Source organism: Alnus glutinosa, chromosome 14, assembly GCF_958979055.1.
Source record: "Alnus glutinosa chromosome 14, dhAlnGlut1.1, whole genome shotgun sequence".
NCBI classification, from domain to species: Eukaryota; Viridiplantae; Streptophyta; class Magnoliopsida; order Fagales; family Betulaceae; genus Alnus; species Alnus glutinosa.
Window position 1 is genome coordinate 10,485,996 of NC_084899.1, and position 25,812 is coordinate 10,511,807.

General features: G+C 39.2%; 3 protein-coding genes across 4 annotated transcripts; all 3 read right to left on the reverse strand.

Annotated features, from left to right (window-relative positions):
- Nucleotides 1-1,215: 1,215 nt before the first annotated feature.
- On the reverse strand, nt 1,216-1,784 carry LOC133856704 (uncharacterized). Its single transcript, XM_062291760.1, has 2 exons — nt 1,485-1,784; nt 1,216-1,227 (listed from the first exon to the last, which is right to left on the reverse strand). Exons 1-2 carry the CDS (start codon nt 1,782-1,784, stop codon nt 1,216-1,218), a joined length of 312 nt encoding a protein of 103 aa, XP_062147744.1.
- A 1,992-nt stretch (nt 1,785-3,776) lies between these two features.
- On the reverse strand, nt 3,777-5,428 carry LOC133857390 (UDP-glycosyltransferase 88B1-like). The gene has a single exon (XM_062292646.1). The coding sequence runs from the start codon at nt 5,325-5,327 to the stop codon at nt 3,897-3,899; it is 1,431 nt and encodes a 476-aa protein (XP_062148630.1). The 5' UTR covers nt 5,328-5,428; the 3' UTR covers nt 3,777-3,896.
- A 107-nt stretch (nt 5,429-5,535) lies between these two features.
- LOC133857391 (TOM1-like protein 5) lies at nt 5,536-24,947 on the reverse strand. Of its 2 annotated transcripts, XM_062292648.1 has the most exons (12): nt 24,612-24,947; nt 24,208-24,296; nt 23,032-23,138; nt 22,210-22,288; nt 21,879-21,977; nt 21,667-21,780; nt 20,318-20,475; nt 20,028-20,063; nt 18,858-18,933; nt 18,076-18,161; nt 6,343-6,504; nt 5,536-6,178 (listed from the first exon to the last, which is right to left on the reverse strand). In XM_062292648.1, exons 3-12 carry the CDS (start codon nt 23,130-23,132, stop codon nt 5,752-5,754), a joined length of 1,338 nt encoding a protein of 445 aa, XP_062148632.1. In that variant the 5' UTR covers nt 23,133-23,138; nt 24,208-24,296; nt 24,612-24,947; the 3' UTR covers nt 5,536-5,751. The 2 variants fall into 2 exon arrangements, with proteins under 2 accessions (XP_062148632.1, XP_062148633.1); XM_062292649.1 differs by lacking the exon at nt 20,028-20,063 and having other exon boundaries at nt 24,612-24,945.
- Nucleotides 24,948-25,812: the final 865 nt, after the last annotated feature.

Here is a 25,812-nt window from a genome sequence, read left to right on the forward strand (position 1 = left end):
ATGCTCTCCCTTATCTCGAAATTTCTTTGTGTGTCGGTAATTATCAAGTTGACCTTAGTTAGAGTTGAGAAGTTCGCAAGGATGAAGACGCCAAGTAAACGTCCCTTAGTATCAAGTTTGTTTAGATTGGAATCAATTTTGGATAACTTTCGGTCTACATTTGTTGATAGTGTTATTTGAGGTTTAATTACTTTTAGATTCTCAGATTTCATATTCTTCTGTTTTCCGCTTTTCTTTCACTCTAATTAGTCTATAAAGGGTGGTTCTACTAGGCAATTAGTAGTTAATTGTTCTAGAGGTACTGCCAATAACTCTCTAAGTTAAGTAAAATGATAACCTAATTTTGGGGACATTACACATTTTAATTCATAAATCATTATAAATAAAACATATTTAAACATATGAAACTATCGGAAGCACATAGCCATACTATTTCAAAAAATTATAAGATTCAATTATAAAACATATATTAAAAATAAGTATCAAGTCTCATAAGTAATTATACTTACAGTTCTCCTTAGACTGCTAAATTGGACTCCTGCTTTTATTCCCCATTTATGAAAACAAATCTCTTTGATCCATAGGATAGGGTCGTTATCCCGTACATGGTGTACCATGTCATATGATGCAATTATCCATTGTCTTTTACAAAAAACCAAATATTTCATTGTTTCATTATTCATCAATCATTTTTACAAAAGTGGAGTTAACATCATTCTAAAATGTATTTCATGTGAGTTGTAACCATGCACGTTTGCTACATAAAATGATCATGCCATGAAGAATTGAAATAACAAGCATCCATGTGGGTTTTACTCACCTTGGTCGTAAGATTCCTCTGTATAATCTTTCTGGTATCAACGAACCTCGAAATCTGAGAAATGATCTAATATCAGTCTTCGATCTTAAGCAAAACAGATTCTAAACCCTAGACTATGTTAAAATAGACTCATTGCCTGACTTTGATCATTCAGTAGGAAGTTTCGAATGCTCGGCCAAAAAGGGTGTTGAACGTTTAGAGCCTGGCATAAACCATTTTCAACCAAAAGTCTTAACTAAACGTCAACCCATTCTATGGCTCTAATGTTATAACTTACATTGTCATAATCACAAATATTATGACCAATCACAACAAAGTTCATCTATGACCATTAAATCATTAATCTATCATCAAAACCATCTAAAGCAAACTTAAACAAAGCTTGAATCTACTAATTAGAGGCTAAGCTACAAGAATAAGACATAACAATAAATGAACATGAAGACAATATGCTACTAACATCATAAAAATCGAGATATGAGCAAGGTTTACCTCTCTTGAAGTCAAAACTTCAAGAATAACCTCTTCTCTCTCACTCCAGCTCTCTCACACTCTAACTAGGCTCCCTCAGCTGAAGAAATGACAAAAATAGAGGCTAAGGTCGTAAATGGTGTATTTATAACCATTCATGCACACACAAAGGGTTGAGGTTGTGCCACAACACCTTGATGCTAGGAATCTTCTTGGTGCGCAACACTTGCTCCTTGCGATCCAGAATCCGAATAGGCATCTCCTTGTAGGTCATTCCTTCCTGAATCCCCAATGGCTCGTACTCCGCCACAAGGTTTGGATTGGGGATAAATTTCATTTTCATCCAAACATGGAAGACGGCGTGCATACCTGCAAGGTTTGATGGTAGAGCAACTTGGTAAGCTAACTTGCCTACCCTTTTGTTTATCTCAGAAGGTCTGATAAAGCGAGGGTTCAGCTTGCCCTTCTTTCCAAACCTCATCACAACTTTCATCGGGAATACTCGATCCCCTACCTCAAATTCTAACTTTCCTCTCCAATTGTCGGCATAGCTCTTTTGCTAACTCTTAGCTACTACCTTCATTTATCTGATAAGGATTGCCTTGTCCCTAGTATCTTGGATCATTTTCAACCCCAATAGTTGTCTCTCGCCAACATTGTTCCAATATAGTGGTGACTAACACTTCTATCTGTAATGTGCTTCATAGGTTGGCATCCCAATAGTTGTGTGATAACTATCGTTGTGGGCGAAGTCAATCAAAGGCATATACTAAATCCAAATGCGTTTGAAGTCCAATTCGCATTTCTGCAACATGTCTGCTAGAATCTGGATAGTCCTATCTGACTGGTCGTTGGCTGGAGGGTGAAATGCAATACTAAATTTCAGCTCCATACCCACCTTCAACTGCAAGCTCTACCAAAAACTTGAAGTAAATCTAGAATCATGGTCTGATACAATAGTGGTTGGCACCCCATGCATTTGCACTACGTTTTGAACATACAACCCTACTAGCTTATACATCAAATCCTAAACCTTTATTAGAATGAAATGGGTGATCCTTAACAATTAATCACTATTACCCAAATAGTATCATCTCTAGATGGTACCCAGGGTAATCTTATTAACAAATCCATTGCTATCTCGTCCCATTGGGCACGATTAGCAACTGAAGTGTTCCTACCGGTCTCAAATGTTCAACGTACTCTGCAATGACACTCTTCATATCGTTCCACCAATATGGTCATTCGCTTAATCCTCCCTGCTATCATGATCCTTTCTCCCATTATTTAGAAATTTATCATTCTAAGGATCGAAATCCTCAAAGAACAACACCTATACTTATTAGCACTTTAGTTTATCATTCTAAGGATCGAAATCCTCAACGAACAACGCCTATACTTATTAGCTCTTTAGTCCATTCATTTAGATGCGCGCACACACACACACAAGTTGTTATGAGTTGCCATAGAATAGATAGCTTGATATAATATTTTTGTCTATTAATTTAGCATAATACTTACTTCTAGTCCTCTTAACATGTCGTATTGTTAAAAAGATTTGTTGTATTGTTAAAAAGACTACCTTATAAGTTATAACGGGAATTGGATGTGTTCAAACACCAACCCCAAATGTTTGAATGTTGGGATATTTTTACTATTTTATCTGGTGAAAAATATCACATTCGGTTGCGCACTTTGGCCATTTAAAAATGGAAACGAACCCAATTTGGTTTAAGGGTTAGTTTAATTAAGTCCTGAAATTTTATTCTATCATCAATGGAGTTTTGCAATTTTTTATTTCTTTTTTTTTGTGTGCGCATTTTATTATCATCTGTGGTATACACTATTTCCGTTTAAATTAGCTAGCCATGTAGGAGATTCAATTGCACCTGTTCTAGTTGATGTTTTGTGATGTGTTTTTAAGATTGTATAATTATGCAATGCATGATTGTAACAATGGAATTAGGTACCGCCGGCTGCACCACAAAGAGTGATGAAACAAACACCAGTGATTCATGGTCGAGTATTGGGTTAATTGGATTCAATTCTTGGGCTTTTCTATCTAAAGGGTTGTTTCGTGGGAATCTTTCGGCTAATGAAGAAAAAAGAAGCAAATTAATTCGAACGATAGTGATGATGTGCCTATGTGCGGATTTGGCAATCAATGGCATCTGATTTGGGCAGCCCTACAGAGAGGCTTGCGGCAAGCAGGCCCTGCACTTGCCCTTTTTGTGGGGCTGCCTGAATTGCATGCAATTGGGACAACGAACTACACCAAATTCTGATCTCTATCGGATAACTAATACAATTAAACAACTATAATCCATAACAAGATAACATGGGACGGTTCAATTTAGTCGACTTGGCCTATCTTTTCTTATTAAATTAATAACATGAGATAAGGTTTTAAGCAAAATAATTTTTCAGTGAGAACAAAAAAATATGAAGGAAGTTCAATATTTATTCAACAAGCCACAAAAACAACTTGTTAAACATCCAAGAAATACAACTTTTTTAGTAATAGGTTGGACCAGCCCGCTACACTTTCCAATTAATAAACATCAACAAGCAAGTCCAAAAATCACAAGAAAAATCAAGCAAATGATCATCCTAGCTTCCAAGAAGCAACCAACTTGGAAAAGGCAGTGAAGGACGTCCCACCACCAGTCCAAGCCGCCCTAGCAATGGTTCTCATCTCTAGACTTCGCTTTCTAAGAACTTTCCCTTCCTCCAATTCCATCAGTTGTCTCACGCGGGTTTCCACCTCCTCTGAACTCACCAACCCTTCTTTTTCTCCTTCCTCAGAAGATGTTGCCATGCCAATGGGTATTGCCAGCTTCATTTCCTCCACCAAAACCACAGCATTCGTGTGCTGCTCAGCATACAATGGCCATGCCACCATCGGCACACCGTAACTCACTGCTTCCAGCACCGAGTTCCACCCGCAGTGCGTCACGAACCCACCTACCGATTCATGGCTCAGAATAGCATTCTGTGGAGCCCAAGACTTCACTACAAGACCCCTTTCTTTGGTCCTCTGTGCAAACCCTTTTGGCAACAGCACCTCTAAGTTTGGTTCTGTAGTTGAACCCAGAGGACTCTTCACCACCCACAAGAATCTTTGGTTGCTTCTCTCCAACCCACAGGCAATCTTTTCAAGCTGTGCTTCAGAAAACGTACCTCTACTACCAAAGCACAAGAACACAACGCTTCTGCTTGGCTGCACATCTAACCATGCTAAACATTCGGATGATGCATCGCATAAGGTGCCGCCGGCTCTATCTTTGGCATCTGTGATCAGTGGACCAATAGGGTATACCGGTGGCATTAGACCGTTTGGAACGCAAGCACCATCAGCTATGGATTTGATTGCATGTGGCTCAAGTGAGTCAAACGTGTTTACTATGATCCCCTTTGATTTGGGTAGGCAGGAGCCAAAGTTAAGGAAGAAATGGTAAGTGGGGTCGTCTCGTTGGAGAAGAGGTTGAGGCATGTATGAGGCTCTGATGGGTGAAAGTCCAGGAATGTGCAAGAGAGTGCCGTCGAGATCCTTGAAGCTTTTAGCGGTTTGATTGTGGAGGGTTGGCAAGAAGAGAAGAATGGCGAGAGTAGAAGCACAAGAGCTATAGTAGTAGTAAGTTGGGATGTGGAGGCTGTCGTCATATAAGTGGACAACCGAGGTTATGAGAGCTTGGACGGAGGAGGACAGAGAAATGGTTCGGAGGGCATCAAGGACATGGGGAGCATTGAGGTGGATGAACTCGGATGCCGAGGCTACTCGGCTTTTGGTGTCATGAGAATCTTGTTGGGGTGGGGGAAGATGGATTGAGGGAAGGGAGTAGAAGGAGATAGGAAGATCGGTTTTGGAGAGGTGGTTGATGTAGGAGGAAGTGGCAGATGCGTCAAAAGGCATGGTTGCGACTAGGATTGTTATGGACAAGTTTGGGTGATGTTGCATGATTAGCTTTCCTAATTCTACCATGGAGGCCATGTGGTGAAAGGCAGCAGCCGGATACAACACTATGGTTTCCTTCATTCTGTGTGTATGAGAGAGAGAGAGAGAGAGAGAGAGAGAGAGAGAGGTATGAACTTCTAACGATAGACCACTGAAAAATCGAATAAAATTTTGAGAAAGATCGATCAAAAAGCTTATACAAAGCCGCCCCACCCCACCCTGCCCAATTCGTTGTCTCCAGGTCAAGCACGAGATGATACAAAAACCCCAATTCGTTGACTCCAGGTCAAGCAAGAGATGATACAAAAACCCTTTATATGTTAAATGTATCATAAATCTTCAGTACTTGTATCCTACATCTTTCTATAACACCCATCAGCACTAGCAAATCGGAAACCACTAACATATAAACTAAAAGCACAAACTCATAAAACAACAAATAAAAAAAAATTAAAATTAAAAATTAAAAAAAAAATAAAAATAAAAAGGTCCTTTTAGTGCTCAGTCAGTCACTGAAATCTGTGCTTCCACTGCGTGAGCTACCGGTCTTACGACTGTCTAATGAGAGGCCTCTCACATGGCCACTCAAACCAGAAACATCCTTCTTTTCCTGAAAGAATCTCTCCCTCTCAATATGTTTTGCCGGTGGCGGTGGAATTGCAACAGGCGGAAGATCCGTCTCATTTTGTTTGGCAGGTGGCAGTGGAATTGCAATAGGTGGAGGCTCCCTCTCAACGAGTCTTGGTGGGGGTGACCTTGCAACAGGTGGAGGATGTACATTCCGTTCGTTTGATGGCTCCAGACTTACTGGCCGTATAAGTGGACGGTTGAGCCTTTCTGCTGGAATGGTCGATCCAAGCAACCCCAAGTGGGGGTGCTCCACTGACTGCTCTTCATCTTCAGGTCTCACACAAGCTTTTCCTTTCCGTAATCTGTAGAGTTTGGCAGTCAAGAAAGAGCAGTTGAAATCAGGAAAGTAGGGAATTACCCAAGATTGCGGCAAATAAATTCAGTGTATACATTTTAAGGCCCATTAAAGGCAGGAAAGGTACTCCAAAGTTCAAGAAAAAGCCTAGCCCAACATAGATGGACGCACCTTCGGAAAAGCTGTTCGGCCTCCTCTTCCTCCTCTGTTTCTTCAACGCTTAAATGATTTGCAGTTGATGTAGACCTACCTGAAATGAGGGCATCATGTCTTGCAAGAACTCTCTGGAGTTGCTCATTTAATTCAATTGCTCGAGAAACCACCTTCTCATCCCTGAGTAAATAAGATAGGAATCAATTGAAACTGCATGATCTATGTAAAACACTTGTATTTATGAGAGCACATGCTACATCTAGTATATTAAATAAATTAGTCAGTTGTCAGGGAACATCTCTAGATCCCAGGAAAGCCACTTAGAAATGAAAGGAAATGCAACACAACGCACTACACAATCTGTTTTTTTTTTTTTTTTTTTTTATAAGTAAGAGAAATATCATTAAAAAGTGCAAAGCGCAATGAAGTACATAGAAAGTATACAAGAAAGACATCTAAGAAGAAGAAGAAAACAAAACAAAGAAATCATTAAAACTAATCACTAAAGGTGCAAAGAATGCAGTCGTCCAAGAGAACAAAGAATGAAAGAAAAAGAAAATGAGCTCCTCAATAGTTCTTTCTTTGTCTTCGAAGTGTCTATCATTATGTTTCCTCCACAAGCACCACAAAAGGCAACAAGGAACCATCTTCCACACGACCAAGCTCCGAGAGCGATCACCCGTCCACCAGCAAGCAAATAAGTCTACCACCCAAAGAGGCATAACCCAAGACAGACTGAAGCGACTAAAAATTGCATTCCATAGAGCACGAGCAACCTCGCAATGGAGAAGAAGGTGATCCACAGACTCTCCATTCATTTTGCACATGCAACATCTATTAATCACAATGACACGCTTCTTTCTGAGATTGTCCAAGTGAGGATCTTCCCTTGCGCTGCCGTCCAAGCGAAGAAAGCCACTTTCAAAGGAGCCTTGGTCCGCCAAATACTTTTCCAGGAAAATGAATAGCCTTTTTGCAAGCAAGAGCCTTATAGAAAGATCTAACATCAAATTTCCCTTTGTGAGAAGGAGACCACCAGAGCTGGTCTTCCCCTCCACAATCTACTCTGGAAGAGTACAGCAAAGAGAAAAAGGAAGCCAAAACAACCACCTCCCAATCGTGGGCCGCTCGAAAGAAGCTAACATCCCACTTATAGGACCCGCTCACCACAACCAAGTGGTCTGCAACAAGTGCATCCTTGTCACGAGTTATGTCATACAAAATTGGGAAAGCTTTCTTGAGGGGCATCTCACCACACCACACATCGTCCCAAAAACGGATCTGGACCTGTTTCCCAAAATAAGTCTGGTATAGCTACTAAGCAAACTCCACCCCTTCCTAATGTTCTTCCAAAGCCCCACTCCGTGAGACCCAGGGGGGTCTAAAGAACACCAACCAGCCCAAGTAGAACCATACTTTGCATCCACAACAGATTTCCACCAAGCCTCTCTCTCATGGGCATAACGCCACAGCCACTAAAAGAGCCTTATTGAAAGTCCTCAAATTCCGGATGCCCAAACCACCATCTGAGACAGGAAAACAAACCTTGTACCAATTAATCAAATGATATTTAAATTCTTCACCTATGCCTCCCCACAAGAAATTTCGATGCAGCTTCTCTATACGACTAGTAACACTGGAGGGAATAGGGAAAAGAGAAAGAAAGTACGTAGGAAGATTGGAGAGTACTTTTTATAAGGGTAACTCTTCCACCCTTCGACAGATACAACCGCTTCCAGCTAGCCAGCCGCCTCTCAATCTTACCAACTACCTCATCCCAGCTGGACTTAGCCTTAAAAGGGGCCCCCAATGGAAGACCAAAGTACTTTAGAGGAAGAGTTGAGACTCCACAACCCAAGATGCCAGCCAAATCATCCATATTATCCACATCACCCACAGGAACCAAAACTGACTTATCCAAATTAATCTTCAAACCTGAAACTGCTTCAAAAGATAGTAATAACATACAAAGGTAATGAAGATGATCAGGATTAGCCCCGCAAAAAACTAAAGTGTTGTCTACGAACAACAGATGAGAAATGTTAATCACTCCATTGCTGCCAGAGCCCATAGAGAAGCCTGAGAGGAAGCCCCTTTGAACAGTAACAGAGAACAATTTACTAAGGGCCTCCATCACGATGACAAACAAGGGAGGCGACAGAGGGTCACCATTATAAGATTTTGAACTTCAATGATTTTCATTGATGTATAGAAGGGTATAAATAGAGGACTAGGTTACATGTAATCCTATCTAAAGTTTGAATTACAAACCTATCTAAAGTTTGAATTACAAAAACAGAATTCTAATCTATCTAAATTCAAATTCAAATTCAAAAATACAGAATCCTATCTCTAGATGTTATCCATTAGTTAGAGATTATTTGAATAAGTCTTCAACTGAAGCTGGACGTGATAATGAATCTGGACGTGATGATGAATCTGGACGTGAATTAGATGAACTGGCAGGGATATCGTTTACAGCCCCCCGCAAGCTGATGGGGACGGAACAAACCATAAGCTTGTCACGGAGAAACTGAAAAAATCTGGATGAACTCAGACCCTTAGTGAAGATGTCTGCAATTTGATCGTGTGTGCTAATGTATTTGATGGAGATATCGCCATTGAGCACCTTCTCACGAATGAAGTGGTAGTCGACTTCGATATGCTTAGTCCTAGCATGATAAACGGGGTTAGAAGCAAGTGCAAGAGCCCCAATATTATCACACCAAAGGCGTGGAGTAGCAAATAATGGAATACCAAGATCTTTAAATAACATTCGCAACCAAAAGAGATCAGTGGTGGCAATGGCCATGGCACGATATTCAGCCTCTGTGCTAGAACGTGCAACCACAGATTGTTTCTTGGCAGTCCAAGAAATGAGAGATGATCCCAAAGCTATGCCAATTCCCGTTGTGGAGCGACGATCATCCGGATTACCCGCCCAATCAGAGTCACAGAAAGATTGAAGTGTCAAGGGTCCTTTGGTGTACCATAAGCCGTGGTCAATAGTGCCTTTGAGATAACGTAGAACACGTTTTGCCGCTGTCCAATGGAGAGTAGATGGGTGATGCATGTGTTGACATAGCTGGTTGACAGAAAATGCAATATCTGGACGTGTTAAAGTACAATATTGTAAAGCCCCCACTGTTTGGCGATAGGTAGTAATGTTTGTTGGAGATAAAGGATCACCATCAGCAGTGGACATTTTGGAACCAGCAAGGCATGGAGAGGAATATGGCTTTGCACCCAACATATTGGACTTGGATAGAAGATCGGAAATATATTTTGATTGCCTTAGATGTAAGCCTTGAGAAGAACGGACAGCTTGTATTCCCAAAAAATAATGCAAGTTGCCGAGATCCTTAAGTTTAAAAACCTGTTGAAGCTGAGTAATAATAGGGCAATATGGGATGTAGATGTGCCAGTGAATAATATATCATCTACATAAATCAATAAGTAGAGATGCACATTTCCGCAATGAAGTATAAATAAGGAGCTATCAACCAAAGAAGATACAAATCCAAGCTCCAATAATGTCTGAGAAAGGCGTGTAAACCAAGCTCACGGTGCTTGTTTAAGGCCATACAAAGATTTGTGCAACCTGCAAACATGAGAGGGAAATTGAGGATCAATGAATCCTTTAGGTTGTTCCATAAATACTTCTTCAAGCAAGTGACCGTGGAGAAAAGCATTCGAGACGTCTAGTTGACGAATATTCCAATTAAATTGCACAGCAAGGGCCAAGAGAACCCGGACTGTGGAAGGCTTCACCACGGGACTGAAAGTTTCTGTAAAGTCCACCCCACTTTCTTGATCAAAGCCCTTAGCAACCAACCTTGCTTTATAACGATCAATAGAGCCATCCTGCTTCTCTTTGATCTTGTAAACCCATTTATTCCGGATGATATTGTGGTTTGAAGGTCGAGGACATAAGGACCAAGTCTGATTTGCAATAAGAGCATCGAATTCATCACCCATTGCAGCTCTCCATTCATGGGATTTGGCTGCCTCAGAGTAGCAAGTAGGTTCTGGTGGAAGAGAAACACTGGAAAGGGCACACAAAGGATGCTTGGTGGAGTAGAATGAAGTGTAATTAGGAAAGGAACGAGTTTGCAAATGACCTGTCTTAGAGCGGGTGAGCATGGAATGAGTAGAAATAGGAGCTAAAGAAGTGTCAGGAGGTGGGGAAATAATTGGATCAGAGGATTCAACATGTTGGGAAGAATCTTGAGGAGAAGTATCCTGTGTAGAAGATGAAGAAATGATAGGAGAAGAAACCTGGAGAGCAGGAGACATGTCATGTAAGGAAGTATCACTCGGAAGAGGTGAAGATGAGGCGTGTAGTGCTGGAGGTGTATCGGTGTTAACAGGCTGAATCTGGACTGAAGATGAAGATGGAATGTTAGAAAAAATAGGAAAAGAGACAGAAGATACTGAACCTGGAGTGGCAGGAGAGAGGACACCTTTTTCAGCAGGAAATCTGGATTCGTCAAATACTACATGCCTTGACACATAAACCTTGCGAGAGACCGGATCTAGACAGTGATACCCACGATGATTATTGCTATAACCCAAGAAAATACATTGCTTACTCCTAAACATTAACTTATGAGTGGAGTATGGACGTAAAAGAGGAAAACAGGAACACCCAAAGGAACGAAACAGGGAGTAATCTGGACTTTTGTTAAAGAGTTTAAAGTAGGGAGAGACATTGTCAATTATTGGAGAAGGAAGACGATTTATGATAAAAACTGATGTAGCAAAAGCATCAACCCAAAATATGGAGGAGAGATGAGATTGTGCAAGTAATGATAATCCCATTTCCATAATATGACGATGTTTACGCTCAGCCACACCATTTTGTTGTGGTGTGTGAGGACAAGAAATGCGGTGAATTATGCCATGAGTGACCAAAAAATTTTTAAATTGAGTTGACATATATTCCCCACCACCATCACATTGAAATTGTTTAATAGAACATGAGAATTGGTTTTCCACAAGGATTTTAAATTGCAGAAAAACAGAGAAAACATCGGATTTATGATGAATGGGATACAACCAAGTGAACCTTGAAAAGTCATCAATAAATAAAACATAATAAGAACAACCTCCTAAAGACTTTGTAGAACATGACCAAACATCCGAATGGATGAGTTCTAAAGGACACATAGAGACTCGAGGAGAAGATTGAAATGGAAGTCGCTTGCTTTTGCCGAGTTGACAAGGTTCGCAAACACCATTCATTTGTTTGACGCCACTGACCGGAAGAGAAAACTGCTGGAGAACTTGAGACACAATTGGCTGAGAAGCATGACCAAGGCGGGAATGCCACACAGCGGCAGACGTCTTGACACCTAAGAGAGCAGTCAAGGCATGCTGCTTATTGACAAGAAACAATTCCAACTGAATTGGGTAGAGACCTCCTTCACTCCGGCCTTCTAGGAGGGTGAGACCCGTGCGGTTGTCCTTAACAAAATAATGAGAACCATTGAGAATAAAGAAGCAAGCATTATCTTGACAAAATTGATTAATTGAGAGTAGGTTAGCATAAGCTTGAGGACAATGTAAGACTTTAGAGAGATGAAAAGAAGATTGAGGAGTGTGAAAAACCATAGAACCAGTGTTTTGAATTCTCAAACCTGCACCATTTCCCACTGCTACATCTTCAGAACCCAAATACGGCTGTTGTGAAGAGAGCTGCTCCAGATTTGCAGTAATGTGCTGATTTGCAGCACTGTCAGCATACCACGGGTCATTTGTAGTATCTGAATTGGAGGTGGCAACCATGGCAGATAGCTGGGCAGGAGGATGACGACCCTGAAAGGCATGATCCATCCTATGAAAACAATCCAATGCTTGATGATACAATTTCCCACAGATTTGGCATGGTGGTTTGTCCGATGCTGGAGGAGATGAAGCTGTTGGGCGAAACTTGGGTGAAGAAGTGGCAGATTTGGGACCATTCCACCGTTTTCCAGGAGGTTTGGACCTACGGTGTTGAGGAGGAACAGTCGACTTGGAGGAGAACATGGCAAAATGGTGAGAATCAGCAGTGTTAGCAGCATTTTGGCTTTCCAACAGGAGCTCGTAAGAGAGCAATTCATCGTGAAATTCGATGAAGCTAAGTGACTTGTAACGAGAGGCAACCGAAAGAGAAGTAACAACTGGGTTGAAGGAGGGATGAAGTCCACCAACCACATAACCGATAAGTGCATCATCAGTAACCGGTTGTCCAACAGCTTCAAGTTGAGCAGAAAATTGCTTGGCTGTTGCAAGATAATCAGTGCAAGACTTGGAACCTTGCTGAAGACTCTGAAGTTGGCGCTGAAGATGAGAAATCCGAGTCTTAGAATGAGAGGCAAACCGGCTGGAGAGGGAATCCCAGACTTCCTTAGCACTAGTGACACCAAAGGTAGTCGACAGCACTTTTTCCGAGAGAGTTGCATTAATCCAAGAAAGAACAAATTGATCTTTCTTAGTCCAAAGACGAAAATTTGGACTGAGGGTAGCAGTAGCTGTCCCTTGATCATCCAGAACGTACTTGGGAGGGCACGGCTCAGAACCATCCATGAAACCCATCAAGTCGTTTGTCTTCAAAATAGGAATCATTTGGTTGGACCAAGTGATGTAGTTGGGTCCTTCCAATTTGAAGGTCATAAGTTGGCCAATATTAGGCAGAATGAATGAAGAAGGAGAGTCGGCAGAGCTGGATGCCATGGATAACTGAGATAGTAAATGAGCGGAAGATAACAGTGTGAAAAAGATCGAGAAAAAAAGAGCGTGAGCAATTCTTGCTCTGATACCATATAAGATTTTGAACTTCAATGATTTTCATTGATGTATAGAAGGGTATAAATAGAGGACTAGGTTACATGTAATCCTATCTAAAGTTTGAATTACAAACCTATCTAAAGTTTGAATTACAAAAACAGAATTCTAATCTATCTAAATTCAAATTCAAAAATACAAAATCCTATCTCTAGATGTTATCCATTAGTTAGAGATTATTTGAATAAGTCTTCAACTGAAGCTGGACGTGATAATGAATCTGGACGTGATAATGAATCTGGACATGATGACTCTGCACGTGAATTAGATGAACTGGCAGGGATATCGTTTACAACCATGTCTAAGACTACGAGAGCTGCTGAAAAAACCAGAAGGGGTGCCATTCACCAAAACAGAGAAACGCACCGAAGAGATACAATGCGCTATCCAAGAACACCATCTATCCCCGAAGCCACATCTACTCAACATATACAATAAGAAATCCCAGTTGACATGATCATAAGCCTTCTCAATATCCAGCTTGCAAAGTAACCATGGTTCACCTGATTTGATGTGACTATCCAAACACTCATTAGCTATAAGAACAGAATCAAGAATTTGCCTACCTTTCACAAAAGCATTTTGAGGATTCGAGATAATCTTCTAAACAACCCTTCTGAGTCTATTAGCAAGAACTTTTGCAATGATCTTGTAAACGACACTTACAAGACTAATAGGCCGAAAATCTTTAAGATCCACAGCCCCAAGCTTCTTCGAAATTAATGCAATATAAGTGGCATTAATGCTTTTGACAAACTTGCTATGAGTGTGAAAGTCCTAGAATACCCCTATGAGATCTGTCTTAATCACATCCCAGCAGTCTTGGAAGAATGCAAAAGAGAACCCATCAGGGCCTGGAGCCTTATCACGATTCATGCCTTTAACCACTTCTAAGACCTCCCTTTCCTCAAAATGAAGTTCTAAGGAAGAGGCTTCACCCACATCCAAAGAGTCGAAAGTAAGGTTATCCATCCTAGGCCTCCAACGGAAAGGTTCTGCAAAAAGAGACTCATAAAAATGAACAACATAATCCCTAATGACCTGCTGATCGGAAGAAGTAGAGCCATTGACTAAGAGCGACTCTATGGAATTGGACCTCCTATTCGAGTTGGCTACCCGATGAAAGAATTTAGTGCATCTATCACCCTCTTTAAGCCAAAGAACCCTAGACTTCTGTCTCCAGCTAATCTCCTCCCATAAAATAGAACTCTCCAAATCTCTGATGACCACACATTTCCTCACCTTTTCTTCGAGAGTTAAGCCACGTTGTTCCTCCGAACTATCAAGAGCACACAATTCTTCCATATGCATTTTTTTGCGAAACTCCACATTGCCAAACTCCTATTCGTTCCATCTTTTGAGATCATTCTTTAAAGTCTTAAGCTTTTGAGAGAAGATGAAGCTGGGCGAGCCTTGAAAACAATTAGACTCCCACCAAAGACACACCCTATCCACAAACCCTTCAGCCTTTAACCACATATTCTCGAACTTGAACGGTCTGGAACCCCATTGAACGCCACCACAATCAAGAAGAATAGGAAAATGATCAGAACACAGTCTTGGAAGCCTTTTCTGTAGAGTACCTAGAAACTTGACTTCCCAAACTGGAGAAACAAGAAATCTATCAAGACGTGACCAAGAGGGAATCTCCTGATTATTAGACCACGTAAATGACCCTCCTACAAGAGAGAGATCCATAAGACCCTGCTCAAAAATAAAGTCCGAAAACTCCATCATAGCAGCATTAAAACGAACGTCTCTCAATCTTTCAGCAGGAAATCGTGTGACATTGAAGTCACCCCCAATGCACCAAGGCAACTCCCACCAAGAAGAAAGGCCAGCCAACTCATCCCAGAGAGAACTTTTGAGAGAGTCAAAGTTAGGACCGTATACCCCAGCGAATGCCCAAGAGAAGTCATCAGCAACGCTTCTGAAGGAACATGCAACAACAAACTCACCCACATACACATCTATCTTCTCTACAATCCTTCTATCCCACATTAACAAAATACCACCAGAGGCGCCACGAGAGGCTAAGTAGCACCAATCAACAAAGTGACAACCCCACAGACTTCTCACTAAACTGTTAGAAATAAATTCCAGTTTAGTTTCTTGCAAGCAAATAATATCTGCCTTCCATTTCCTAATTAAGTTTCTAACTTTCAACCGCTTGTCACCTTCGTTTAACCCTCTAACATTCCACGAAAGAATTTTGGGCATCATAATATACCTCCATGTGCCCTACCTTTGCACCTACCACAAGAGGTGCTACCACTATGCGCATCATAATTAACAAAACAAGCTAATCTGTTTAATTCCCTCAAACCTTTGATGCCCGTTCTCGAGCTAGGACCCGCTACCTTCTTATCATTATTGTCGATGATAGCCTCAAACACGGCCGAAAGCTGACCTTTGTAGCCATCGCACGTAATCCCCACCGAGTGGCTATACTCTAGAATCGCCTTCAAAAAATCACCTGGAGACTTCTTACTAGAAAATCCCCTAACCTTGTCAATAAGACAGCAAAACAAAGGTGCAGGCTCTTCCTCTGGGATTAAAGCAAGTTCCATCCCATTCCTGAGCCCCGAACCAGAAGAGGGGAAGTGGTTAAAAGGGACAATCTCGAACGTAGAAACAGACAAAGGAAGACCCGAAGAAACCAAAGAGTCCGAAGGACCCGGACCAACCCAAACAGTCAGCGCATCAACTGAATCCCTCGAAACTTTGGCAGTAACAACCGGGTCTTTGGGTGAAACCTCCGGAACAAGGACGAGCAACTCTAGCCCAAAACTTAGAGCAGGAAAGGGAGAAACGCTAACTGGAACAAGGACTTCAAGGGCAGAAGGCGGAACTCCGGCGACCTCTAGCAACTTTGAAGACAAACCCATTTCCTCAATCGGACCCATTCCTCCCTCCAGAAGCATTTCGGCAAAATCTGGCCGTGATCCCCGCTCGAAACTGGAAGAGCAAACGGCAAACTGGTTTCCCGGAGCAAGTGTACCGGACGACGAAAAACCCAACCCACCAGAGATCTCAGATGTTGCCGGATACTTATCTAAACCACCAAAGCCCTTCGCCGGTGACAGACTCTCCACAGGAAGCACTACCGGATCTTTTTGGGCACAAGCGTTGGGCTTCGGATCTTTCTGTACCCAACGAAGCCTCCTCTTTTTCTTATGCTTATTCTTTCTCTTCCGCCTATTAACATTGGGCTTAAAGCCAGGCCCAATCACAAGAAGCCCTTCACAAACCTTGCTAAAAGCTTGGTCCACATCAGCCTTCAACTTCTCCAGTTGGCTTTTCCAAATCAAAAGAGAGGAATACGTGTTCATCTCTCCTGTCAGCTGATATCCTGTAGAAATATCACCAAAGAAGCAACCTGTCTTGTCTCAAGCAGCAGAAACCTTCACAGCATTCACATTTTCTGAACCACAACGGTCACAATGGTCCTTTCCCAGAGGATTCACTAGAGAATTCACATTTTCTGAACCAATCGGCAACTTCAACTCCTCCAAGCGATCACCAATATCCTTAACCAAAGGAACCACTGGTCGAGACAGCTTCCTCTCCACCTCCAAGCCACTGGAACCTGAACGCAAAACTTCTACAAAGGAAGGCGCACCATCTTTGCTGAAAGGTCTAGCATAACCAACCGAGTCAAACCCTCCAAGAGCACCATCACTATCTCTCCTTGTATTCTCTCGAACTGGTGTTGGACGAACCAATCCAAGCCCAATCGGGACTTTAAGATAATCACTGATCTTACCCAACTCAAGGACAAAACTCCTCCAGCCCTTCCCATCACAACCTTCCGGAATGAAAATAATCCCTCTCCGACCGCCCACACCATAGACTGCCACTTCAAGGAACCTTCCAGTTGCGTTGTCACCTTGCCTAACAATGAGAACCTTAAACCTCTCCCTGAAGGACCTGATAAAGTCCTTCTCCCCCGGAAACCACTGCAAGCTCTCCATCGTCGAAGCCAACCACCCTATGCTTTGAGCACTAAGAAGAACCAGCCCGGAGAAATACTTCCTCCTTTCTTCCAATCTCACCATCGAGGCTCCTTCTACCATTGTGAACACAAAAGTCAAGGCCTCCATGCAGCACCACCTCTCCATACTTGCACTGGTGAAAACCTAAAGAAGAGGTTTAGTTTCTAAGTCCTCTTCCATCTTCTCATCTCTACACAATCTGTTAGCAGCAGGATTCCAAATTTTCCTACAGTTTCAACCTCTACTCACCATAGGAGTCGAGTTCTAAATCACAGTTAAACATGTAATATCAAGAGTTCAGCAGTTCCCCCATATGGATGCAAATTCAATTCGACTTGGTTTGTTGACATTGTAAAGCCACATCCTTGCTGGCACATATATTCTAAACAGGCATAGCAATCATTGAGGAAACACATAACTGTATTTTGAGAACAATGGCCATGTGAAGGAATACAGTATGCAAGTTAATCAAACAAAGGCATCACTTGAAGGTGAACCACCAGCATTGTCGGATCAAAAGGGTCAAGCATCAAATGACCTACACTTCGCTAAGAAAACCATTATCATGGTAATATCAATATTAAAATGCAACTCAATCATGTGAAATTCCGAAGTCCATGGTATTTTTTTTTGGGTGGGGGGGGGGGGGGGGGGGGTTGACTAAGTCAACTTTTACCCTATAGGGAAAGCTACAAATCCAATTACGGTACTTTTGACAGTAAAATAATTTTTATATATTTGATTACTTGCTTTGTCAGAGAGCTCAACCAAATCATTCTTAAAGGATTTAATTTCATCATATGTATTTTACATTACTTTCTTATTAAAACAAATTCAGAAAGGACAGCGTGCTCAAAAGTTATAGATGGTAAAGCAAAAGGCCAATTGACTACTTAGTGGCATAATGAACCCAGAAAGCAGCCATTACCGAGAAGTCATCACAAGATGCATTACTTTTTGCTTTTGAAACGAACACTGTTCCACAAGGTCAAGTGTAAACTCGTCCTTTGCTCCCTGAAAAAAACATACAACCACATTCAACATGACATGCTAATTTAAGATTTCATATATATATATATATATATGAAATTCATGTATGTCCTAAGGTTTCATGCTAATTTAAAACAGATTTTATCAACAAACTGACATGAAATTCAAGTATGTCCTAATTATTTGATTCAATTGAATTGGAGGTAAGCAGAGTGACATGCAATTCAAAAATGCCGCAGACATTGGATTCACTTTGACAGAAAGTAATGGTTCAGAATCTTACAAAAATTCATATTCAAACGAATCAAACCATGAAATTAGCCCATGATTCCCAAGTTTTTTATGGCACAGAAGGTCATGTGGCTCTTGGCTATTATCTTCATAAATAAGAAGGCATCAGAACATTATAATAAAAGGCTAATCACCAACAACACTAAAACTGTCCACCACCAATCACTCACTTTCTGTCTTTCAAGTTGCTAGAGGCTTCAAGTAAATAGGTATAAGATTTCTTGCTAGATGTCATTAATCTCACCCAAATACGCAAACCATATATGAGATTTAAATCCAAATTGGACAAGCATCATGATGGGTAATAGTGAACAGGTGCATAAAGAAAGATATCAACACAACAATCTTATCTAGCAATGAAACATATCAATGCAACTCTGGTTTTCACCAGGTCAAATCCAAAATTCAGGATCATAGCCAACATCATACCTCAGGATGTTGAGTATCAACAGCATCGAGGACTTCCTTTAAAACCTCCAATGCATTACTGGCCTTCTGAATAATACTGAATGGAATAGATACAGAACAGAAAATGGTATTATTTTGAAGGCGGAACATTATGTTAATAATTAAAAAAGGGAAAAATATAAAAAAGGCTCCTGAACTATCAGCCGATTTTAAAATAGCCCCCTGAATTTCCAAGTGTACTAATGTGACCCATCCAACTACCAAGTGTGTCAAAAAGGCCACTTTTATCGAAATATTCATATAATACCCCTATTCTCTTAAAAACTAAACTAAAATATTTTTTTTAAAAAAAAAAAAAGAATAAATGCAAAATCAATCCAAAGGTTTACAAGGTCCGCAAAAAATAACAATTTAGTCATTGTTGTCAAATTACATCAAAATACTTGACGAATTCTGTTAGTATCAACGTCAACACCAATAAAATGATAATATGTGTCACTCTTACTAAAACAAAAATCAATATAATATACATTTATAAAACTAAATTACTCCTTGCAGTCAAATTCCATCAAAACACTTGACGGATTCTGTTAGTGTGCCACGTTAGCATCAATAAAATGATGACACGTGTCACTGTTAATAACATATATAAAACTAACAAATTAAAAGAAATTAAAAACTTAAAAAATTAAAATTTTTTAATTGGGGTGGCTGCCGAGCCACCCCTTTTCTTCTTGTTTTTTTTTTAATTAAAAATTTTTAATTTTTTAATTTTTTAATTCCTTTAACTTTTTATTTTTATATTAATAGTTTTTTTAAATTTCTTTTTATAAAAAAATAAAAATAAAAAGTTATTAATTTTTTATAGGCTTTAAGAGAATAAGGATATTATAGGAATATTTCGACAAAACTGGCCTTTTGGCACACTTTGATAGTTTGATGGGTCACTTGAAAATTTTGAGGGCTATTCTAAAATCAGTTATTAGTTCAAGGGGCTTTTTTATATTTTTCCCATTAAAAAAGCTTGTCTTTTGAGGAATGAATGTCATAAACTATGCAAAATATGTTATGGGTAGATTGAGGACTCCTGAATTGGCAACATAATAAAGCATCAGCCATCGTTAAACATAACAAATCAATCTAAAGGCTGGCAAAAATCAAAAGGTCTAGACTTCACCATTAGGATATTACCGATGACTTTCACATGACATTCGTTCTTCATAGTGCCTGAACCACAGGTAGAAGTAGCAGGGGCTAAGTCATGACTCCTTACCAAAAACAAGGTCTAACCAAAGGATCTTAAGTTAATATTACAACAGAAACTTGTACGTGAGTTTTGGCCATAACGTAGGCATAGCCAAGTGATCAAAATGTCTTGTAAATATGTATCCTCAGGGCCATACATGATGAGCATCTGTCTACAGTACAAAGGCCATTAAGTACGCCAATGGACTTTAATAAGTCAATTAAGCAAAAGATACCTAGACTCAGGAACAATTTCAGGCTCTTCTTGCTGAGAAAACTCTTCATGTCTAGAGGAGGCTAGTTCCCCATTAGGTAAATCATTCTTATTCGCTTCTGACGTAGGATGACTTGATTGGACAGCAAGAGGCCTTTGAGGAAACTGTACTCCTGCACTCTGAAAGACATATAAAAATAAATGACCATAAAATAACATAACATCCAAAGTATAATAATAAGAATTCTGAAACGAAAAGATCAGCAATTAACTTTTTTTTCATGAATATTAATAATTTTATCAAAAAATGGCAAAACCGTCGTACACTAAGAGTATACAAGAGAACCAAGGCTCTAACTGCTACTACAGCAATTTACTTGAGATTTGTTGACCATCATCACCAAGAAACAGACTATATTAAAACACTATTTAAGATTATCACTTGCCTTTGGCTTCAATACATAAGCCCATATATTATATTTATCCGCATCAGAGGCAGATGTTCCAATAATGAAGAGTTAACACAGCTAAAATTACCAAGAAGTGGATAAAGAGTGAGAACTTAAGGACCAAATGTTTAGTCATAATTCATAAACCTGTTTAGGTCATCCCTTTCTCCAAACAAACTTCAAATTTCTAAATGGACGAAATAGGAAGAGTGGAAAATAATCATTTAATCATAATTTAAGAGGCATATCCTTTCTATCCCTCTATATTTTCAACTTGAAAAATCCTTCTAAGTACTGCTCATGAGTAGTTTCGTTGTTGAATAGCTAGAATTTTTACATAATAAAGATATTATCTTGCCACAAAAAATGAGGGAAAGATCAGAGAAAAAGTTAGATCAGATATTTCTGAATATCGATGTCAGTACATACACTTCATATGCCAAGTATCGCTGTTGACTAGGACTAAATATACACCTCCATCGCCACACCATCAACCCACACCATACCACTTGTAACATGGCCTGATGGCTACTACCATTTCATGTGGAACACAAACTTGGATGTGTCCGAAAGTTAGTTATATCCACATAAACCATGCAATTTAATTCCAAATCATTATATGGTCAAAGAAACTCACTTGAGTCCATATGACGTACTAAAAACTTGAAATTATCAAAAAAGTGACAAAGATTATTGAATGGTCATACATATTTATATCAGCTTCAGTTAAATATGATTAAGTAATCCCATACACAAATTAGTCATTGGGCCACAAAATAGCAATATCTTTATTATCACTATATTTCAACTTCACACAATAAAGTTTACAAGATCCACTTTCATTTTTGTCTAAAAATGCCAAATTCTTGTCCAGCCAAATGCTATGATCTAAGGTGATACAATGCTGCATTTCTATACCTACCACCAAGTCATAATATGCAGCATAATACTGGGGGAACTTTCCAGCAGCACCACCAAGGGATGTCTGTGTGGCATCTAGAAGAAGAAATATCCGCTCCCTTACAGGCAAGTCCGACTGCAACAAATAAAAGTGGCTGAATTAAGGTAAGCTATCTAAATAATAAATATACAAGATCAGCCAATAGTCTTGTCTGCATGGGAGTAAAGTTACACCTTTTTCTTCACTATCTTCACAAGAATTGGGAGAATCCCTGTATCAAGCACCTGCTTATGAATATGTTCTCCAATATTGTTCATCAACATCTCCAGCAGCTGCAAAATCAAAAGATAAATGCATGGTTGAATAGCAAGGCACGAAACAGTCAGAGCAGCAAAGAAATAGACCCAAGTTACAAGGTCATCTGATCACTGAATCTTAGGTTAAGAACAGACAACCATTGCAGAAAAACAGTGATTTTTTTTTCTTGGTTGGAAATTTCAATGAAATACAAATGAAAATTGCGCAACACCAAGCAAACATTTCCAAAGCCAACATCCAACTCACCGTAACGGCATACAGCTGAGTATTTGGGTGTTTACTCCCCAGTCGTTTTTTGATGGCTTTAATAACATCTCTAGCTTGTCTGCATTACAACCAAGAAAAACTTTTAGCAAAAGACAATGGATGCAACTCATACTAGAAATTGGATAAGAAAGCTCCTGTCATTGATGAGGTCCTTTGTGCTAAAGTTGAGCCAAAATCAAGCCAAGCTTGGATTTAAGGCAATGAGCTTTTAAAAGCCGTGATGGGCAATGTCAAGCTAGACAATTAGTTACAACAGGGTTAGGCATCATGCAGCAGTAACGTAAAAATCTGTCCGAACAGTTTTAAGAAAAACATTTTATGGACAGGTGACATGTATTAAATATCAGAAGAATGATGAAGTTGGTTTCCAGAGAGCTGCCACTAATCAATTAGCATAGTTTCAGTTTAACTAAAAAACCAATTAAATTTTTTATCAGGATATCAACATTGGATAAATAAATGGCATTCCATATTATGATTGTCATTGGTTTGAGCTCCAAAGCAGGGAGAAAATAGTTGAGCTCCTTCAAGATTTTAGGGTATTCACAAGGTTAAAATTGTGCACATTCAGCATCTGAACACAAGTCTAGCTTGAACAATGGAAGACCACATTCAGGCAGCAAACAAAACTACAATCTCGTACGGTTATAAACTCAGCTCAATTTGACCCAGGTGAACACAAGTCTAGCTTGAACAACAGAAGACCACATTCAGGCAGCAAACAAAACTACAATCACGTATGGTTATAATCTTCTATTCACTTGGGGAAAAAAAAAACCGATAAGATTCAGTGAATCATACCTGTGATCATGAGCAACTAATTCACAGATTTGAATGTTTTTCGCCCAATCCATTTCGGCCAATTTCTCACTTGTTGCAGAACTGACAAGCTCAGCTGCCATCTTTGTCTTCAAAGACGCAAAATATGTTCAGACATCAAACAGGTCAAGTTTAAAGAAAAGAAGAATTGACTTATTGCAGGTGTAAGTTTTAAAGTTGGCAGAACAGCATCACTTGAGAGAACATGCCATAAGTGTACATTCTTAAGAACATCGAAGCCTCTACATGCAATAGGAGAATCAATATTGCCTTGTCATCTTTGAGCTTCAACCAAGCATAACTAAATAATTTTGATCTCAAATTTTCATTCGTTAAATCACCACTTATTCCAAAAACTTAAACTGATAGGAAATAATTGTTTTAATAATTTAATTAATATTCTAACACTGCCTCTTACGTGTGGGCTCAAATTCTCCATTTAATAAGTAAGGTCCAACGTTGAATATTTAATTGGAATAGGAAATGAATGACGAAAACAAGGTCTGAACTCAGGACCTTGACTTTGATACCATGACAAATTTCCATTTATTTCAAAAGCTTAAGCTAATAGGAAAATTTTGATTTTAATCATTTAATTAATATTCTAACATCATTTACGATTAATCACACCTATTAGTCTGAACATCTTAATAATAGCAAAAGACATGTAATTTGTGGGATCCCCAGGAGGTAACTCTAACAACGGAAACCGTAAATTCAACCCTCAATCATGGTGCCAGAGTAATCAAAATGCACATAAATACAAATAATTTTATGATCATAGAAATAGCTCAGTATCCAATTTTTTTCTTTTTTTTATATATAAGTATTATCGCACCCATCAATTATGGCTTGGAAAATTATGAATATGCCAATAATTTAGCTAAATTAGTTTTCACCCTCACTCAAACTGCATTCAAATATTTCTCTGCTGCTAAAATAAAGAAACCCACTCTTCCATTGATGCCACAGCTAACATACCCCACTATATTTTCGCATTAAGACACCTATCACTCCCTCCTATGGAAAATCAGCGTGTTAACTTCATTATGGAAATGAAACTCAGAAACACCAACACAAATGTTAAACTTCAGAGAAGCAGAAGATAATGCATCAATGATAAAGAGGTCCGAACTAAATCCGATCACTTGGACATACCTTCGCTGAGAAAAGGCAAGATCTCAATCAACCACAAGTGTCCGATGATTGAAACCGACTCTGAAAACAAAAAGGCATAGCATGCTACTCTGCAACCAATCAAACAAAATCTCTACAAGGTTACTCGTTAGAAAACAAATCAACACAGTACTTCACCTCGTCATTACTGCTATATCAAAACATCAAAAGAAAATTCTTCTTCCTTTACTTCAAACCCCTAAAGCTATGCAAAATTCTTTCAGATCTCAGTTGAGGCATCAAGAAAAAAAGTAAAAATAAAAAATAAAAAATCTACAAAAGGGTTCATTCACGGTAAAGAAACTGAAATTGTAGATTCTAGGAACCAAAACTCTCAAAATTCAAAACTAATCTAGAGACAAAATGAAAGCAAAAATGAGGCGTACCTGCGAAGAAGGAGAGGAAGACACAGGCAATGAGAAGGACGGTGAAGAAGAGCTGGTAAACCCTAAAGAGCCTCAGCATTCCAGCTAGAGAGACAAAGATCAAACGGTTACAACTCACGAATTAACCAAAAATCTTCCTTCAACTTCTCTCTCTCTGGAGTTTTTTTTTTTTCTCTTGGCGGTGCTATAAATAATGAGGTTGTACTGTGTGCATCGTATAATTAGAATATTTTAGGTTCTGAGGAAATGAAAGGAGAAGAACAACTTCTTCTAGGCCGTGAGAAGCAGCAGCGGCACCGCCATTTGAGGGCCTGTTTCTAAAGCTAAAGCTAAAAGCTTCCATAAAATAAAGCACAAATTTGGGCGTCTATATTCTCACTCCTTGGTTCACCTGTTTGCTGACCCTGCCGCATCTCCTCGCCTGACACCTGTGTTTGCTGTTGATTTTTATCCCTTTTTGCAAATTTTTTTTTTTCTTTTTTGGATTATTTTAGCGCATTAATTAGTTTAACCGTTAAATATATGATATATTGTCGAGCAAAAAAATATATATATTTTTTAAAAAGTTTTTTTTTTATTTTCAGATGCTTCTTTTCTATTATATTAAAACACAAATTTTTGCGTAACAATTTTATATAACATAAAACATAAAAATGTGATATAAATATATTTAATTCTCATTATTAATATGTCATATTTTTAATATTTAATATTTTTCATATTGTTCGATAATTAAAATAATTTAAATTCACTTAATTTGAAAATATCCCGGAGCCAATTGTAAAAGGAAAGTTGGAATCTTAATTTTTTTTTTTTTAGTCGAATAAATGTATTGTTTGAAACACTCCTTCTAGAATTTTTAACGTACCCAGTATTCTGAATTGACGGCTAATTTATAGATGCTGTCTGTGTCTCATTTCACTGGGATTTTTTTTCTAAGCATCAATTTAGTAGGATTTGTTATTAAATGAAATATGAGAAACAATTATGATTATCTCTTTTGTCTAAAGACGTTAAAGAACATAATATCTCGTAGAAGGTAGCAGGAAAAGAGATCTTCATTGAATGTCTCAACATAATTACAGGCAGTGCACCCTTTTCTCGGTTGTCCAGTCTTTGGACAACACTACATCCCATTTTCAAAGTGACAATCTTCTAATCTGTTTATATTAATTACCTGTTTTAATTTTAGTTTAACGCT